Source organism: Crassostrea angulata, chromosome 1, assembly GCF_025612915.1.
Source record: "Crassostrea angulata isolate pt1a10 chromosome 1, ASM2561291v2, whole genome shotgun sequence".
NCBI lineage: Eukaryota > Metazoa > Mollusca > Bivalvia > Ostreida > Ostreidae > Magallana > Magallana angulata.
In genome coordinates this window covers 19439456-19460364 of record NC_069111.1, presented here as the reverse complement: position 1 = coordinate 19460364, position 20909 = coordinate 19439456, and the positions used below count along the sequence as shown (strand labels likewise).

The following is a 20909-nucleotide window of genomic DNA, read 5'->3' as shown; positions in this document are numbered from 1 at the left end:
CAGATGTTCAAACCCTTCAAACTGTCAATGCGAAGAAGTAGACAATCTTGTAAACCTAAAGTGCGGACCCTGTAAAAAATGTTTACAAAGAATGACAGGAATGATGGGGAATAAGGAAACTCAGTTGCCTGCGAGAGCAGTGCGAACCAGAGCCAGCGATAAATCAGAGGAATCAAACATTGATGGGACTGAATGGAAACCTATATACACCAATGAGAATGTGAAAAGAGAACAGCTGAAGGATCCAGTGCTGATGACAGTTTATGAGTGGGTGGAGAATGGACAGAGACCTGACATTCAGGCTATAGGGATTATGTCACCAGCAATCAGGCATTACTGGCACATTTTCCAGCAGTTAAAAATTTCCAATGGAGTATTAATCAAACAGGCATATGACAACGAATCCAGTCAACTAGTATACTTCCAGATTCTAGCCCCTAAATCGCTACAAGCAGAGATACTGAAACAAGCCCATGATGTATGGGATACACATTTTAGCCTCGTGAATGACAATTTGATTGATTTTCTCAATACAAGCGTCTATGTCTAATTCCAGCAGTATTTCATCCCAGTCAATTGAATTTAATCTTTCACGATATTCATGGTAATTACCGTGGTTGAATAGCCATATGTCTCGGCAAAAGCATGTTGAAGAAGAGAACGGTTTACTAAGAAGACCATAAATGGGACAGTGATAGCGAGAATACTGGCCCAAGAAGTTTTCTCCGACAGAGGATTTGGCAAGTATATTTGGACTGCTGATAGCGATAATATCTAGTAGGGAAGAAGAATGTTCGGTGAAGTGTGTAGGTTCAGTTAAACACTGCGACATACCATACAAGCGAAAAATGTCTTGTAAACGGTTCGAATTACTATTGGAAACAAATAGGTTTGCGTTGAAGTCACCTGTAATTATGATGTTTGTTATATTAGTGTTGTAGGCAAGATCAAGCGACAATTCAATGTCATCCCACAAAGAGGCAGGCGAGTTAGGTGGACGATAGAATGTGCCGTAAAGGTATTTTTGTACTTGGACTACAAATTCAATCCAAACGCATTCAACCGTAGGGATTTCAAGATCAGCTCTACGTTTGGCAAATATGTGATCTTTGACATATACAGCTACTCCACCGCCTAGGGTACCTGTGTTTCTGCAGTAACAGAATGGGGGCTGAAAGTTTGTTCGATGTATTTCAGAGTTTACTAGGTTGTCTGCAAGCCAAGTTTCTGTGAATCATAAAATGCTGTGGTTGAATAGTTCAGTTTCTAACAAATCAAGCTTAGGGATTATACTTTGTACATTTAAATGAACAAAAGAAAAAGAAGTTGCAGAAAATGTTGAGCTATGGGAGGTAAAACTCGAGGAATCCGAGTAGTGATCAAGATGTTCAGTAAGTGAAGGGCCAGGGTTAGTTTCGATATCCCCAGACAGTATATTACCCACTTTATACTGAAAGGTTTAAATATAGACAATTTAACGCTTCTTAATTAGCTTCTTTAACCATCAGCTGCTGAATTTGGCAAACAATATTTTTTTTTCAAGGGACGTGCATTACAACTGACGTACCAGTTTTTTGAAGATAATAATCACAAAACACACAAACAAACTACGAGTTCCCCGTTTGACACTAGTTGTTGTTTTAAAAAGTTATTGGAAATAAAGAAAAGTCACAATAGTTAAAAGGTGGTCTTTGAAAAGTGCAATGAGATTAAAAAAAACCACTCATCACAACTTGGTTTATTGATTTCATGTACATCGATTAAAAAGACATGATTGTTCTTCGAATTAAAAAGGACATTTATTTCGATAAGTCAACCAACACAGAAGAAGTCCGCATTTCCTCTGGAAGGTTTTATTGAGCATGCTATTTTTACATCATTTTCTGTCTTCCAAGTTGTTGCGTTTAAATATGATAACGTAAGTGCTGTTGTATTGTTGCTTCGAATGCCTCCAACCAATAGCTCACGGTAATACTTTGGGAATGTTGGAACCGGAAAATACAATGTCATGGACTTCGAGAAATATATTGTACCTTCTGTCGTTATTTTTGTACCTGAAAAGAGATGACTTAAGAATTACAATTTTCAATACTTCAGCAAGTTTATCTTTTTTTCTTATTACAATATGCTCTATCATTCATTTCCCCAAAAGTCACCAAACATAGGCAAAATTGTACACTCCGGATTTTGGTTATTCAGTGTACATGAACGGTGTTACAAAGTTTATGATGAATCATGATAAGTACGAAAAAATCAGTAATATCAAATACTAAATAGCAGGGTGTGTTGTTAATCGAAGTTTAATTTGTACCCTATACGCACAGAAATCTCAAATACAGTACCTGTTACATCTCCTCCAATATAACCTTTACCACAGTTGCTTAGTACTGAACATTGACATCCATCAAGTGTGATGGCAAATCGAAGTGGACTACCATTAACCACCATCGTGCGAATTTTTTCGTAAGAATTCAGTTGACCTGGGGTTACTGGCTCTCTAGCCCAAAATTTGCTAGAATGCAAAACAACTTTCAATGAAAAAAGTCTAAAGGAAATCACTTGTATTTAAAACTTTAAATTTGTTATAAAGTTTTTAAAAAAAATACTTACCCGAGCATCCAACATGATTAGAAAATTATTTAGATTTTAAGTTGGTGTTTTATTTTCTGACCATTTGAATCCATTTTGTTTCACTTTGCTTCTTTTGAATAGTATAATCATTGATGTCAAAGAACTAACTAATAAACTCCTTTAACACTAACATTTAAAAGATATCATCAACAAGCATACCCTCTATTCTCTATTCATGAAAAGGAAAGTAAAATTGTAAATATAAAATATTTTTTTTTACTTTTCGTGTCCAGAGGTCCAGTTGCAAGTACCACCTTTTATATCGTTGGTATTATTAGCAAAAAATCCTGGCCTTCCACAAAAAGTTTGAAAACTTAAATAGGAATAAAACAAAGGTGATAAAGTGGTATGTTAAAATGCCTTTACTCATTGGAAGCATATTTTTATTGAAAAAATTTAAATTAGCAAATTTCTGAGATGTACTATATGGCTGGCTTTAGAAAATTTAAAAGTAAAAGAAAGTCCAAACCTTTTTTTGGTATTTTTAAACGCGTAATTATCATGGTTGAAAATCAGTTGACGGGCTGCTTGTTTAGATGTTTTAGTGACTAAGAAAAAGTTAACTTCCCCACCGATTATTGGACGATCGATGTCTTGTGTTTGGGAAATAGGTTGACAGGTTGTCGTGTTGAAGAAATACATGACGCGGGCTCCATTGGTGAGGTCAGTGATGCGACCATCATATGTATTGATTGGTATGCTTCTGACAAATTTAGTTTTGAAATTTCAATTTTTACCAGGCATTTGTAACTGATGATGGTAAGTGCTATTTTTAATATTGGTGCCGATTTTGTTATACAATCTACTTATGATTGTTATCTCTGATATAGACATAATTTATATTAGTGAGAACAGATCATAATAATATAAAATTAAAATCATAATTCAATACATATAACAATCATTTTGAGGTTATTTTATTTAAATACGAACGATAATGGATTTTCTATTAAAGAATTATCAATTGAATTACCTTTAAGTCTTCAAATTTGTATCATTATCAAACATTGAATTTTACTGAATTTCATTTACCGTAAAATACACGGGAGATGAAAAATCTAATCCTACTCAAGAATACGTTAAGTTTAGAAGGACTAGTTCACATAAAGAAGTCATACACATTTTACAGACGGAATTAAAAACCTGGTTTGAGTCACAAGTTGGTTCAAGTTTTAAAAAACCTTATTAATTTAAAATAAAAATCAGTAAATGAAAATGTGCATGCAAAACTGAATTCAAAATATAATAAATTATTAGGACTCTTTGAGAAACAAACAACAAAGTCCTAAATATTCCATGATGCGTTTTCAAAGCATCTTAGTTATTATTTGATTTAGGTGATATACTCACTTTTGAGAATGAGCAAGGGTAAGCAACATCAGGAGACAGAAAATGAATGTCTTATATGTGACGTTTGTGACCAAATGCAGAATTGTATTTTTATAATGTAATGCTTTTTGACATGTTCCCCCTATTTACCGTTTGTATTTTTCAGCGAGATATCTTAATTTGCACTATTATTACTTACTGCATCAGATGAACGTGATTATTTGATTGTATTTCAATCTTCCAGGTCTTTTATTTTCATTGGCAAGCTCCACTTTAAACGTTTTCATGATTTTTTTCCAAGCCTGTATCTTTTCGTTTTAATATACCGCCATTACAGTATTGGAATTTCAGTATTTCCCGCCCGATGTAAATTACAACTTTTTGTACACTAGGTTTTATTGCGATTTCTGTGTTAAATTGTATGGTTGTATGAATTGCTTTAATTTTATTTGTCATATATTGTGTTAATCACCTAATTTAATCGTTGAATTATATTTTATATATTAATCTATGTTATTGCCGGTGATTGCCGGTGGCTGCCAGTGATCCCTAGGGAAGCGCGTGGGTCACCGGGGGGACTTTGTATGTTTATAAATAGGGGAGATCACTCTATCCGGTGGACTCGGGGTTTAGCAATTGAGGTTAGAGGGTGTTTTTTTACTACTTCGATTATTTTAGGTTGAATTAGGGGATTTTGAGTAATTTATTTATTATTTCATCGTTGTATTACGGGTTAATCTCGTTTACACGATATTTATTAATATTTAGGGAGTTTGTATTGGATTAATTTCGATACAGACGACATAGTTCATTTTATTTACGGTTAGACAAAGGGTTAATCTCTGAAGTCTTATCGTTTAAATAATTAGTAAACGTTAATAGTTCTTTGGAATTTTATTATTCTAAATAACCGAATTATCGATATTTGATAATATTGTTACAGTAGGAATAGCTTTTACGTAAATTTAGATTTATTGTGGTATATAATTGTCAAAGTTTTGCGTTAAAGTTTAAGTGAGATATAGTCTGGTAATTCTAGATTATTTCTCGATTTCAGTAATATTTATTTGTACACTAATCGGTTCATTCTCGTTTAGTGCGCCCCCCCCCCTTTATTGAATTAACGTACACACGAAGGTTGTGCTAGTATCACTGTACAATTTGGGTAATTCCCGATTGTCAGTGATTTAATTGTAGGTGTACTTGTTATTGTTTATTAGTTATATAATTATACGTCTTGTTATTTCATCGTTTAATAAATTTACGTAAACTTTAAATAAGTCTTATATTTAATTACCCTCGGTAATATCTTAATACGGGTCCAAAACACAGGTAATTCTTGTGTTAATTTAAAAGAAGCTATATTTACGAGAAATTCGTAATTTGGGAGAATTACACCCACGGGTAATTCTCGTGCAGGATTGCGTATATATATTTGTGCATAGCAAGCACTCAGGTCCGTTACATATACAACATGGTTATCTTCTTATCATTTTGAGGCGATGTTTATCATAAAATGGTGACATGGTTTCAATACTCATATAACACAATTACCAAACTTTGGTCGGAGAACAGTTCCCTTGGTATAGACCCTCTTGTAAACACATCAAATCAGTGTTTAAAACGCCCAATATTCAAATAAAACCTAGGCTTACATAGTCTTTCAGCTTTCACATATTAAAAATAAGATGGTGTAACAATGCATTTGATTGGTTTTCATTGCAGTTTGATTATTAGATTTTTATTTTTACACCCAGCTGACACACCTCAAATTTGATAAAAAGCTGTGCTGATTATATTAACTGACAATTTTCATGCATGTTTCTCTCATTTATTTGCATTGTACACTTTATGTTTGATTTAAGTGCCTCCATCACTTTATGAAATTTATCCAGTCGGTTCCTTTTTTCTGATATACATTAAAAGCTTAAATTTGTAATCATATTTACATTAATAAGAGAATAATTGAGAATATATGTCGTTACAGAAAGTTGTACATCATAACTGTTGCACTTTTAATCTTTCGTTTATGGAAACACATTTAACGTCATAATGCATGGAATATGTGATTATTGTTTACTTTTGTTCTTTGTTTGCTTTCTGATCTTGTTGCCCTCTTAGATTGTAGTATTTTGATAAAATATTAAGTAAATATTTTATATCTATATAGAACGGTTTAACCTGCTGCTCACAACAAGTATGTACGAAGAAAAGTAACTCCTGTAAGCCAAATAAACGAAAACCTAGACACAAGTATACCATTTTATTCATAAATGATAAAATTTTGACCTTAAATCGTGTCATTATAAACTCTAGAATTCGATTTATTTTGGATTACTTATTCTTAACTACCATCCAAGGATCTCTCTCTCTCTCTCTCTCTCTCTCTCTCTCTCTCTCTCTCTCTCTCTCTCTCTCTCTCTGGAATCACTGCATACGACGAGAAAGGGGATTCGAAATTATAATTCACACCAAAAAAAAACACCCAAGAAGTATCATTCATTGTATTTATAGTATAAAATGTCATACTTTAATAATAAAATAATATATATATCAATCAATAGTAAAGAAATTTGCATGGCCCTTGGCAGCCTCTATAGAACATGCAATGTTCACTCCATTTTGGATCTCCCAAGTTGTCGCATTTAGATAAGACAACGTTAATGTTGCTTTATTGTTACTTTGAATGCTTCCAACCAAAAGCTCACGGTAATACATCGGGGATGTTGGAACAGGAAAATACAGAGTCATTGCCTTTGAAAAAGATATTGTACCCTCTTTTGATATTTTCACACCTGTAAAGTAAAAATTGGTAAACATGTACATGGGAAGTGTTTTTTATAGAAGTAATTGAATATTTCTAAAGAATAATTTAAGACTACCAATATTACACTTTATACAGTCTAGAAGTGCTCTAAGATAGTTGTTATCATTTCGGTTTTTCTTCATCGATATTCATAGGAAGAACTCTACACGCAAACATAAGAAAACAATAAAAATATGATGTGCTTTATAATAGTTTTGACTAATAGTAAATCACATTTTAGAATAAAAAATATTATAATCATACCCGCCATATTTCCTCCAATATAACCATGTCCACAATTTCCATCGACACATTGACATCCATCAAGTGTGATTGCAAATCGAAGTGGATTACCATTAACCAGCATCGTGCGAATTTGCTCGTAAGAGTTCAGTTGACGTGGAGTTACTGGCTCTTTTGCCCAAAATTTGCTACAGTTTTGAATATACTAATATTTATGTTCAGCATTAAAGCAAGAAACCAAACTTCAAATAAACAAATTAATACTTCTACTATTGATATACATTAAACAAATAAACTATTTTTCTTGATAGAGGTTAACATCATTTGATAGTTTAAAGTTAGGTTTATCTAGTGCATGGCAAAATGTTGGATATTTTCAAATATCAAATGTCAAATTATATGACTGTGTGTTTCTATATACATTTTCTTTTCTATACTTTTGTCCTTTTTTACTTTACTGCATTCTCTTTCCGAATATAATGTGTTTATTTGTACCAGTAATTCAGAAACTTTGTTAATTTAATATAGAATATACCTAGATAAGAAACTTTAATGCTTTATGAAGACCATTATCTTACTTTCCTTTTCCAGAGGACCAATCGCAAATTACACCTTTTATGTCGTTAGTGTTGTTGAAAAAGAACCCAGGTCTTCCATAGAGAATAAAGGCGGTGCTGTTCATGATGTAGACAGACTGTATGTCTTCGGTTAATGCTACATTTGCCACAATGTGCAAAAAAACAAATCAATATAACAAAACATTAAGGGAAGTGAAATGAACATCTGTATAGTAAGTTTTTCTGTTATGATGATGATTTCTTTGTTGTTTATCTGCTTTTTCAGGTTAAAAAAAGGATTATTAAATCGAATTATTACCTTCTTTAGCACTGTCAAATTCATAACCATCATGATTAAAAATCAGTTGGCCAGGTGTATCATTAGAGGTTTTTGTGGTTAAGAAAAAATTAATTTCTCCTCCGAACACTGGAAGGTCGGAAACTCTTGTCTGGGAAATAGGTTGACAGGCTGTCGTGTTGAAGAAATACATGACGCGGGCTCCATTGGTAAGGTGAGTGATGAGACCATCATAAGTATTAATGGGCGTGTTTCTAGCAAAAAAATCTCCAAAGCTTATTCACATAAATTTAGAAGTTTCATAACCTAGTCTGCATGGATTGTAAGTTATCGTTGAGTAATGAAATCTAAGAGATAAAGATATTATGTTTATCAATGTATTTTTGAATTCAGAGAATACAAAAATTGTTTGAATGGATCAATGTTGTATGATATAATATTTTGAAAAAATACTAAAGTGTTCTAAAATGTATCACAATTATATGTTTTTAGCGCGTAAACATTGAGTGTGGTCAGACGACACTCAACTCTTCTAACATTATACTGCGTTTGATGATTAAATACACTCACTTTTGAAAATCAGCCTTGGTAAAACACAGAAAGGGAAAAAGAATCAACGTCGTATAGAACATGGCGGTTTCTTATCAACTTGACATTTGTTTGTAAAAGTAGACATAGAAACGAGAAATCGAGAACCACATTTTGAACTGTGAATTGCAATCTATAGATGCGATAAGAATGTAGGACAACATAATATCCACGGTAAATTTTTTAATGATAATGAAAAAGTTGTTAAAACGAATACAATGTGAGGAAGTTAAGTTCAGTGTTGATACATGTTTGGTTTATAACCAGATGGAACATGTTGAATACTGAATCATAATTAGTAATTTAGTATGTGTAGATAATATAATGGGTTGTTAATCGAAGTTTAAATTGTACCTTATGAGCACAGAAAACCGAAATACAACACCTGGTACATATTCTCTATTATAACCTTTACACCGATTGCATAATACTGAACAGGGATGGATATACATTAAGAGTGATGGCAAATCGAAATGTATTACCATTAACTATCATCGTGCAAATTTGTTCATAATAATTGAGATGACGTTAGTAGCTCTCGTACCAAAGATTTGCAACGCAACTTTGTACGATGACAAAGGGCTTAACGAAGAATGTGTCTCTTGTTTATTCAAAATTTAAATCTGTGATGAATTTATATTGAATTAACATAAATTTTTTAATTTTTTTTCTCCATTTTGTTTGCTTTGAAGACAATGAAGTGTAACATGTTGTAAAAAATTTGAAAGTATGAAAAATTGGTGAAAATATACCTACATGTACATGTAAAGAATGATGGATTACTTTGTGGTGACATGATTTTTGAAAATAAATTTAAAGAAATACTTTGTCCAGGGTCTAACGTTGTAAGACGTTTATGTTCATTTGATTACAAGGTGTTGTTTTAATGTCCGTATCATTTGCATTCATTTAGTTCCACTTAATAACTTAATAAAAAGATATTTCAATGAAAAATATAAATTGACAAGTTTTTAAAATGTGTTATATCAATGGCTTAAGGAAAACTAAAAGTAAACAAAAAATTATTGAACAGATATGTTTCTGATTTTAATTTAAATTTTTAAATTTTAACTTTTTCCATGCATTAGTAAGTGATTGTAAATGTTGTTTTTATATTATTGCCGATCTTGTTGTACAACCCTCTTATGATTTTTATATCTGACAATAAAGAAAATTCATCTTAAAGTGAAAAGATTATACGAGGGTTGTTAAAAAGTTCGCGGACTAGTTTGATTGTGAGCGGACTACTCGCATGGAACTGGTATAATCAAAACTTTTCAGATTTAAACTTGACGTATTTTCTGAGAAATTTGTAAAGATTTGTATTTTTAAAATGCACAATAAAAATATACAGCTTAATTATTTTGATAAGATATGCTTCACGGAGCATGTCAGATTTTTATTTTTTTATTTTATACGCATTTGACCTTATTAGGAAAATGTATCGTTTAAGCACAAAAAAACATACGATATTTTTTATGACATGACAATGACTTATGAAAGTCATTTTGTAAATGTTTCAATTATATTGAAGAATGTTTGTTTGATCGGTATATCGCCGAATTTGGACGAACAACGCTCGAAAATAAGTAAAAATCGTTGACGTTGGAGCATCGGGCCTTCATTTAATTTTGTGTGCACACAGGAAAATCTCCGATGGAGTCCAAAAGGTTCTTAGATGCTGCTTTTTTAGACCAAAGATTTACACTTAGAATCACAGACGTTTAAAGATTGAAGAACTGATATTTTGAGCTCTTGCAGCCCCCCCCCCCCCACTTTACAGTCTGGATATTGCTCCAATGGAATTCGCTGTTTTCTCTTTAAGTCGAAACTGCGTGAACAGAGATTTTTTGACCTAAATGATCTAGGATATGTCACAAAAGACAGTATATAAATCAAAGTACTGAAGTACTGTCGGGAGTTGATTTTATTGATAATTATCAATTTTAAAATCAACGATAAGTAATGCAAATTTTTATAATTTGAATTCTCGAACTTTTCCGACAAGGATTTCGAGAAAACCCCATATGAATCATGTTGTGTAATATTTAAAGATAGTCAAACTGTGTATGAGTAATCGAAATGTTTCTAAAAAATTTACACGTCTGGATCCAAGCAATATTGAACTCTAGTCTCGTTCAACCAGACGCTCGGCTGTCTCCGTTAATCTCCGACTACCAAGAGAGACTCTCTGCTTGTCGGAGATTTACGGAGACAGCCGAGCGTCTGGTTGAACGAGACTATATTGAACTCTAGCGTAGGAATACATGCAACTACAAAAACAATAGAATTATTCATACTATATAAAATTTGACTATTTTCAAGGTATCTATAGATACTTTTCTTTTGAAGAACAATGGTACAGCATACAGTACACCGAATTTATCTATTGTTTTCAAGATCTACGTCTAGTCAGCGGTGATGATTTGTGCTTAGGTCCAAACACTGTTTCACTTTCGGTTTGCCAGAGTAACTGCATAGGAGAGTTGATTAAAATCAACTCCCAAAAATGACAAAAATAATGGAATGAACGTGCATTTTACGAATGGATTAAATATCTTCTTGAAAAGTTTGTGGAGGTTAAAGGTGTTTACTGTGAAAAAGAGTAACAGGTTTGACGTTCAGTTGTTTGATGTCATTTGACATCGTGGAAATATGAAATGGTGCTCCGTAAATTTGATTCATGCAAAGTAAAAATCGCTGTATCATTTTTTTTTAAAAATTCAAATTCATATGATATCTTGCACACTTATTTTCAATTGACAGTAATTTAATAAAACATACGCCATCCTACAAAGTAGAAAGTAATTTTGCCGTAAATCACTTTGTACGCGAATTTTTCTAATAACCCTCGTAAATAAGCTAAAAAATACCATTCAATATAAAATATCAACGATCATTTTTAGGTGTATGATAATGATTTTTTGTTGTTCATGATATTGATACTATAAAACCTGACGTCTTCATATTTTTTTATTTTTCAACATTAAAATTTTATCTCATTTTATTCTACAGTAAATTGTACAAGAATTGAAAGATCTGATTTTACGTGAAAAAAATAAGCTAAAAAGGACTGGGAAACATTTTGTTTACATGTCAGGCATACACATTTTTAAGATTGAATTAAAAATTTGGCTTAAAGTACAAGCTTAATTAAATTTTTAAATAGCTCATTTAAAAATGTAATAAATATAATTCCATAAATATATGCAAACAAAACTGAATTAAGAATATAAGTACATTATTTGGACAATATCAGAAAGGACCACCGACGTCCTTAATATAACATGTTGTTTTTATAGCATCTTTCATTCAACAGTTGTAATTTGATATTGATGATAGACTTACTTTAAGCAACAATAAAAGGCAGAAAATGTCGTATATAATGTGGCTGGCTTCTATGTATTTTGAGGTGATGTACATCACAAAAAGTTGGTATGGTATCAATGCACGCGTAACATAAAATATTTTGATCGGAAAACAAGCCTTCTTTGTAAAACCTCTCATGAAAACACATTAAACTTCTGTTTTAAACGAACGATTTTCAAAGAACGCCTACAAAGTCTTTCAGTTTTATTAGATTAAAAGACAGGATTATGTCACTTTACAGTCAATTGGTGTTCATTACAATTTGATAATTAAATGGTATTTTATTATCAATCTACACATTTTAAAACTGTCAGAAAACTGAGCTGATTAGCTATGATTTACTGACAGATTTCTTGAATATTTATTTTATTTATTTACAATTTTCGTATATTAATTTTAATGCTTTAAAAATTTGACGTAATTTTTTTTCATTCCCAATATCTGCTAAATTGAACACTTCATGAATACACTTTAACTATAAAATTTTATTGCAATAAATGCATGACATATGTGATGATAATTTTCTGTTTGTTCACCAGTTGCTTTCTCATGTTTTAAATAGGTTACAACAATGTTGATCAAAGTATTATATAGATTATTTATTTATTTTGGATAGTTTAGCTTGCTTATGACAACAAACGTGTATGAAGAACAGTAACTCCTGTTAGCCAAAAGAATGAAAATGTAGACCTAGTAATTTATTGTACAAACTTCACCTCTTATGTTAAAATGTTACAGATGTCATGTAAGGCTTTAAATTACAATTTATGTTGCTTTGATTTGATTTCTTTTTTGTCTTCCTCTTTTTCACAATGAAAGAAAACGTTGTACCATTTCACACGACTAAAACGGATTTGAAATGGTAAAGTTCAATATTCAATGCACTAAAGATCTTGAAAATATAATTTATTATATTCATGATAGTTAATATGACATGTCAAAATATTATCTATGTTATTCAATACTAAAAAAATCTGCATGTCTCCTGACCGCTTCAATGGGGCATGCTATTTCGATATCTGGAGTTGGCATTTTTTCATAGGACAACATTAATGATATGGTATTGTTGCTATAAATGCTTCCAACCAGGAGCTCGCGAAAAGACATCGGTGATGCTGGATTAGGGAGAAACAATGTCATTGCATTTGAAAAAGATATTGTGCCATCGGTTGATATTTTCACACCTAAAATATAAATATTATTTGATTATCGTGAACAAAGAAGTTTTTTTTTGACAAAATTGAAGATTTCTTAAATTTAGAGTTGAAAAAACTTTATACACTGTCAGTCAAAAAGGTTGTTCTAAGAGTTTAATCGTATTCTTTCTAATAAATTTTTAGCATTTCATGGATCTGCCATTATAAACAAAAATAATAAATCATGGATGGAGCGTTTTGATCAGAAGTTAATTAACTTTTAAAATACATAATTAAAATAATATACCCGCTATATTTCCTCCGATATAACTATGTCCACAATTGCCCTTGACACATTGACATCCATCAAATACTATGGCAAATCGAAGCGGATTGCCATTAACCAGCATTGTGCGAATTTGTTCGGAAGAGTTGAGATGACGTGGAGTTAGTTGCTCTCTTACCCAGAATTTGCTGCATTTATAAATAAACAGATTATTGATTTTGAATACTGTTCGTTATCACCGCTAATTTCATATTTATGTTCAGCATAAATTAAGTTTTATATCAATTTGCAAGAAGATGAATTCCAAATAAACCAACAAAGACTTATATATACTACATGTACCTATAAACATTCCACTAGTATACATTTTTCGTGATAAAAATTATGATATTTTGATAAATTAAAGTAAGGCCTGCTATAGACAAACTATTAATTATCTATTTAATTATGTTTGTTTCCTTTCAATTTTCATTTTCTTATCAATATTGCTTTTTATGAATTTAGTAGTATTAATTCTACTAATTTTTCGGAAGCGTTTGAACATTTCATTAAATATAGTGTCACTGAATAAGACTAAATAAATGCTAAAAAAAAGATTATTTTCTAACTTTCCTTTTCCAGAGGACCAATCGCAAATTACACCTTTTACGTTGTCTGCTTTGTTGGCAAAGAATCCTAGGCTTCCATAGAGAATAAACGCGGTGGTATTCATTATGTAGACGGACTGTATCTGTTCGGTTAGCGCTGCATTTACCAAAATGCACAATCAAACAAACCAATATAAGGTATTATAAAAGGAAGTAAACTGAACAACTGTATATAAGTGTTTCTATTATGATAAAGTTTTCTTTAACACTCGTTTGTTTGTTAGTTCAGATGAAACATGAACTACTGTATTTGATGGTTACCTTCGTTGGTATTATCAAACGCGTAACCATCATGATTAAAAATCAGTTGTCCAGTAGTATCATTAGAACTTTTTGGAGCTATGAAAAAATTAATTTCCCCTCCAAACACTGGAAGGTCGGAAACTCTTGTCTGGGAAAAAGGTTGACAGGTTGTCGTGTTAAAGAAAAACATGACACGGGCTCCATTGGTGAGGTGCGTAATAAGACCATCATAAGTATAAATGGGCGTGTTTCTGGCGGAAAAAATAAATGTTGACTTCGAAATTAATTTTGAATGGATGTGTAAAAGTATGTTAAAGTTTTTAAACATGAGTGCGTTGTGCTGACACTCAACTTTTTTTCGATCACGCTGCTTGATTAATAAAATACACTTACTTTCGAAAATCAGCTTTTGCAGCACAGAGAACAATTAAGAGAATTATTGCGGTTTAGGACATGGTGGCTTCTTATCAAATTTATGTGACACATATAGTTGTAAAAGTGGATATGGTTAAAAAGATCAAGACTACATAATTAACTGTGAATTGTTATTCTATGATAAGAAAGTAGGAGAGCGAATTGTTCACCGTATAACTTTATATATTAACGAGGAAATTATTGATACAATAAGTACTTGTACTTTGTTAGAGACGTTTAACTCAGTGTTTACGTGTCTGGGCGATAACCAATACCAATATCTGCAGGAACGAGACACATTTTTTTAATTTGTTTTTTAGCTTAATATCTAAGTAACTTGGAGCGGGCTTGTGTCAAATTCAGGTGCAGTAATATGGTTTCATTTCAGCCAATCTACCCGGACATAAGCACCCGTTATGTAAATAAATCGGCTTTGAAATGATTTAAATCATCTTGCTACTAGATTTACCGGGTTTCCATAATAGAAACATTAACATCACGTATCATTTTAGTGGAAAATTAGCTATCTAAGTTTATTTATTTAGTGTTGCCATTAAAGGAAGGGTTTCCTAACGAACCGACCTCCAAACAATACCTGTGTATTAACACAACACTGTGTTGATTACCATTTTCACGAACGTTATTTAATACAACATAAACGACTAAACAACATTTGTAAGAATCAAAAATGTAATTACCAGGCATCAATTTAATCAATTTTACAAATCAAAAAGTTGTGTAATGTGCACACTAGATCTTGTCAAATAGCATCAATGAGCTTCACAGTCAATGTATTTGCTATACTTTATTACAAAATTAAGAAAAATTACTTGAATATTTGTTGTTCGCGGACGTATTTAAGTGTACATGAACAATAAATCTATTAAATCGAATATATCACTGAAGAAAGTGTACAAGGTTGACATAATATATCGTACTTTATATGTTATGCAATCCAAATATTCTGATAAAGTTATCAAAGTTGAAGTTCGTTTTCATTGTCCTCAAGAAAATGGATATTTAGATTAATAACTTTCCAACATTGAATAACAAATATATTATTAATATTTTATTAAAGAATTTTTCACTGACCTTAAACATTACAGGCATTAACCGGATAATGGTTTCATAAAGTATGATTTAGGAGTTTGCATGAAAAGTTGTTGACTTGTTTTCTTACTAAGAAAAACAAAATATAAAATATACACTTCTTAAAATTCTGAACATTGTTGACCCTAAGGAGGTCAATGAAACTTTAAATAAACTAGAAAAGCCGGATCCTACTCGTATCATTTTCAAAGAAACGGGCAATAAATGAATTTGGCATAACCGTTTGGGTGACAACAAACATGCTAAATCTGATCTTATTGGTGAGTATATTCATATTTTTAACATGCGCAATGCAAACATATAAATACATTATAATTTCCATGAATAGCTTATTAATATTTATGATATTTTTTATTTGATAATTTACTCAACATGCTCGAATATATATAGTCATTGGATCTCTAGTGCTTTTGTTGCAAACAAAACCAGGCAAATAAAAGCTCCGAAGCAATCACATATTCATAAGTGAGAGAAAATAATTATAAATACAGATTTACTTTAAATAATGAGTTCTATATACTTCTATCTTTATTTCTATTTTCCTACCACTTATTCTGATATGCATTTCTATGGAAGCGGTGAATTTCTACTTTGTAAATCTATTAACACATTTTCTGAGTGCCAGCAATTTTTTATTTATAGAGTAACTGCAATGAGAGTTTTTCAAAAATATTCTATGAACTTTCAGGTAGGAGCTCTAAATGTTCTGTTAAATCATAAGCCGATTCTTGGAGTTTCAAATGTTTATCGAAGTTTTCAACTGAATGTAAACAGCGTCGATGATTTTCTGCACACACGTAAAATGCAGCAGGATGCTGTTCTTCCTGGCCTATCTATGGGATTGCAAGATCAACCTATTACTTTTACCAATGATTCTGATGATGACCACAGTCATCGAGCAGGCGAACAATCAGAAACTCGGCTGAACAAAAAACTGAGTCTACCTCAGTTGAGCTCTATTTTTCATTTGCATAGAAATAATAAAACAGATATGGAAGTTCAGAATTTTCGGAACGAAAACCCTCTGGAAATTAAAAACAGCTATGAAGAGAAGAGGCAAACATCAATATCTGAAAAATCACACGGTATTACAAATGAGGTATCCAGGAGTACTCTTGGAAGAATGCTTTTCAGAAACAAATCTCAACCAAAGTATTTTGATAGATTTGACACATTTGCTCCTTTGGAGAATTCTCAAAAACTGCTGTGGTCAGTAAGCGAACTATGTTGTTCTTATCAACCAGAGAGGGAGATAAATAAAGTTACACATAATTCACAAGTAGCGGTTAACGATTATATTTTGCCAAAAATCTACGATACCACAAACAAATTTGAGGAGAAATATTTGGATAAAACAGAAAAATACCCTAATCTGTAAGATGAATCCGAAGAAACAGACTTAACATCTCCAGATCTGTTATTTCCATGGAAACATATAATAAAATCTCAAAACGTCAAAGAAGGTGACATTTTGGATCATCAAAATCAAACGTTCACGGAAAGAAAATCCCTATCGGGCTTCAATTCCAATAAGAACTTTCATAACATTGATTGTGAAAAAGACGAGAAAGAAGACAGAATAAACGAAAACAAGGAAGGAAATAACAACTTCAAAAGAAATCACAAAGTCTATGGACAATCAAGTAAGAAAAATGTGAAGAAATCACATTCTAGATTCAATAGAGTTGTCAGATATTTTCCCTTAAGAAATCGCAGCTGGACAACTTTGTACCAAAATCCATTATGGAAATACAGAACAATGATGAGACATTTGCCCTGGATAAATAAACCTTTCTGGATCCCATACTCCGTTTATATTCATTAGAAAAAAATTCACAGTTTTGTTACATAGAATTACATTTGATCTTAGTTAGTAATTCAGCTTGCAAAATATTAATTATGTAAAATGCATTATTTCTAGAAATCAGATTATTAAGTTATGAAGCGGGTTTTTTTCTTGGCAATAAGATTTTAAATGTCTCTTGAATTTTTTACTTTGTGTGAGCTTTTGATGGGTGTTTGGTAACAAACAACTGTGTTTTTTCTTTGTTTAATTGGCTGTTAATGCCATTTGTACGCACAAGGGGGTGGGTGGGACTTATATAATGCCATTTATTGCGTTTAAACTATATCATTTTTGGGAGTTGATTTTAATCAACTCTCCTATGCAGTTACTCAGACAAACCGAAAGTGAAACAGTGTTAGGACCTCAGCACAAATCATCGCTGCTGACAAGACTTAGTTCTTGAAAATGATTGATGAATTTGATGTAATGTATGCTAAAGCATTGTTTTTCAGGGAAACTTATTTATAAATACTGTAGAATCATTAGAATTCGCGGTGGCTCAATTTTCGTGGTATTCGTGGGTATCCCATTCCCACTAATTTAAATCCTCAACGAAAACAATTTTAGATTGAGTTATCTTTGTTACTGAAACAGTAACCGACGTATCCACGAAAGTACATCCCCACGAATGAGCAAAAAAGTCACACTCCACGAAAATTGGCCCCCACGAATTTAAATGATTCCACAGTACTTTGAAAATAGTCAGATTTTAAATGGAACGAACAATTTAAATATTTTTTGTAGTCGTATGTATTCCTACGCCAGAGTTCAATATAGTCTCGTTCAACTCGACGCTCGGCTGTCTCCGTAGATGCTTGTCGGAGATTTACGGTGTCAGCCGAGCGTTTGGTTGAACGAGACTAGAGTTCAATATTGCTTGGATCCATACAATTTTCGAGAAATATTTTGTATTACTGATACATAGTTTGATTGAATTTATTTTAATAAATATTATTTACCATGATTCATATGGGGGTTTCTCGACATTCTTGTCGAAAAAGTCCAAAAATTCATATTATAAAAATGTGCGTAATTCAAGTACAAATTAGAAACTACATGTACTTGTCATGCAAAATAACATATCATTGATTTTAAGATAAACAAACATCGACAAAATCAACTCCCGTCAGTTCTTCAGTACTTTGATTAAAATGTTTCACAAGTTATCGTCTTTTAACACTGATTAAGGTCTGTATGTTTTATGAAATTATTATCTACTAGCACATAACATCAATATTTCTTGATGCAATGATATGTATATATTGCAGCCGAACGTATATAAATAGACCATGGAACTCCTAATCTTTGCTAGCCAAAAGGGGCATATTTAGCAAATGTTTTTAGAAATGGCACAGGGCCGTCTAGCGATTGAGTTAAATTGGAGCCGCTAAAATACGTATCTTCCTCTATGATCTAGATGTATTAGAAGAAATGGTCGTGGGAAAAAATAAAAGATAAGAATAATTGAAAAACTATATTGTATTTATCTATCGTATTTTATAATAGTCTCTTTGAAATTGTAATAATGATTGCATTTAAATTTTGTATGAAAACACAACGAACTACACCGCCAATTAGTGGATTCCCTGAGATCGCCTGTCTTCGCAGCCAATCAGATTCCGTAGCGTGAGTTTTGACTTTGTCGGCTTAAACTGCCAACTGTTGAAGAGGAGCATATTGGATCGTAAACCCTTGGCTAGCGAAGATGAAAAAAAAAACTATGATAAAACCCATAATACTCACTATTGTATGCCTAAGAATTTATTCAGATAAAAAATAGGTACTACTTCATCACATTATTTCTTATGAAAAATGAAAAATTAACAATAGCTCATTTGCTTAACTTGAAATGTAAACTTACGTGTTAATCATATTTATAAGACATTTAACGGTAAAAAAAAATCAAAGAATTTAACGAGAGAGAGAGAGAGAGAGAGAGAGAGAGAGAGAGAGAGAGAGAGAGAATATACATGTATTGATGTTTTAGATTTTCAAAATGAAATTATAGATATTGAAAGGAAGAGACATTTTATATGACAAGGCATCAACATGACTGGTTTGATTTTTTATTTCAAGGTGAAAATGTGATACACGCAGAAAAGGATTTACTGTTAATTTTACAAACTGAAATGTAAAAGCCCGCACTTGAATAAAATCCATAACAAAGACATTGATTGTGTCGTAAAGATGCCAAACCTGTCCGTTGTTGTTTAAGTTTAATTCTCGTAAATTCTAATTTCCTTTACGTGATAAGGAGGATCCAATAAATGCAATTCACGAAGTACCATTAATGCTGCATACTGGTAAATTATATCCTGTGGTTTTGCATTAAAATTGTTCAATCACGTTTTTCTCTAAGATCGTCTAATTATTTATCAAAGATAAAATACAGAAACAAAATAAATTGAGAAATTGGCCAAAGAAATTAAAGTACACATTTGAAATAAAACACATTTGTTTTGGCGATGATTAGCATGGCTGGATATGAACGTGGGGGCCATGCATTAATTCTTGCTCTACATCAAACAAGCAAAGCAAGAACTTGAGTTCTGGGAACAAATGTTCAACTGCTTGATCACCTATTCCATAAGATATATTCAAATGCAAATAACTGTCAATTGATTTTGTATTACAAAAGCACAACTGGTAAGCCAGAATGCCTTCCACTGATGGAAATGCGTGGAATTTTTGTCAGCGGCCATGACGATTAGAGGCGATAACTACAAAATAACAACAAAGTAGGATTCAATTTGCCCTGGTCAGAAAAAAAGAAGCAACAGAAAAGAGCATAAATATCAATGCATCAATTAAAAAGCTAATAGGTACATCCATTGTTCCAACTGGCTCGAAGGAATATGGGAGGGATGGTGAGTATTTTTAAGGTTGACTGAGGCAAATATTGAATGACATTACGGGTTTGGATAATAGCCTAAAAGTTTGAGGCCGAGGGGTACGACTAAAAACTTAAAAGCACTTGGTTCTTATAGCAACATTAGATATGAAATATATATTTCGGTTTATGGGTCCCAATTAAAACGAAATGTTAATATAAGGAAATCAAAACAAATTGTTTCCCTTTGATAAATGGATCCAACTTCCTGATTAGTATAATCCTTTTCAATGACGGATATAAGATCATGAATGGAACAAAATGAATGGTCAATGATATAGTTGCGATTTTTGGTTTTTTGGTTTTTGGGGGTTTTTTTATAGTTGCGATTTTTTTTTTTTTGGATTTTTATTTTATAAAACAAATAAAATTGCTGAGATATTTTTGATATTCTAATACAACAGACTTATTAAACATATGTTTTAAAAAGTTTTTCACAGAAAAATGCAACATGTTAAAAGGATTCAAGGCAGTATTTGCATTTCAGTGTGGCATTAGAATATACCGTAAAAATTG

The 20909-nt window shown here is 31.9% G+C and overlaps 3 protein-coding genes and 1 long non-coding RNA gene across 4 annotated transcripts; 1 reads left to right on the top strand and 3 right to left on the bottom strand.

Annotated features, from left to right (window-relative positions):
- Positions 1-1811: 1811 nt before the first annotated feature.
- Positions 1812-4010, bottom strand: LOC128178118 (uncharacterized). The gene is made up of 6 exons (XM_052845132.1): positions 3982-4010; positions 3101-3334; positions 3009-3053; positions 2852-2944; positions 2343-2512; positions 1812-2054 (listed from the first exon to the last, which is right to left on the bottom strand). Exons 1-6 carry the CDS (start codon positions 4008-4010, stop codon positions 1813-1815), a joined length of 813 nt encoding a protein of 270 aa, XP_052701092.1. The 3' UTR covers position 1812.
- Positions 4011-6462: 2452 nt separating this feature from the next.
- LOC128170700 (uncharacterized) lies at positions 6463-8570 on the bottom strand. The gene is made up of 5 exons (XM_052836464.1): positions 8435-8570; positions 7886-8118; positions 7588-7723; positions 7031-7197; positions 6463-6755 (listed from the first exon to the last, which is right to left on the bottom strand). Exons 1-5 carry the CDS (start codon positions 8494-8496, stop codon positions 6514-6516), a joined length of 840 nt encoding a protein of 279 aa, XP_052692424.1. The 5' UTR covers positions 8497-8570; the 3' UTR covers positions 6463-6513.
- A 4205-nt stretch (positions 8571-12775) lies between these two features.
- Positions 12776-14847, bottom strand: LOC128178108 (uncharacterized). Its single transcript, XM_052845121.1, has 6 exons — positions 14823-14847; positions 14527-14539; positions 14152-14384; positions 13852-13987; positions 13265-13431; positions 12776-13005 (listed from the first exon to the last, which is right to left on the bottom strand). Exons 1-6 carry the CDS (start codon positions 14845-14847, stop codon positions 12776-12778), a joined length of 804 nt encoding a protein of 267 aa, XP_052701081.1.
- A 942-nt stretch (positions 14848-15789) lies between these two features.
- On the top strand, positions 15790-17637 carry LOC128170785 (uncharacterized). The gene is made up of 2 exons (XR_008241903.1): positions 15790-15917; positions 16346-17637. It is a non-coding gene; the product is annotated as an uncharacterized LOC128170785 (long non-coding RNA).
- The last annotated feature ends 3272 nt before the right edge of the window (positions 17638-20909 follow it).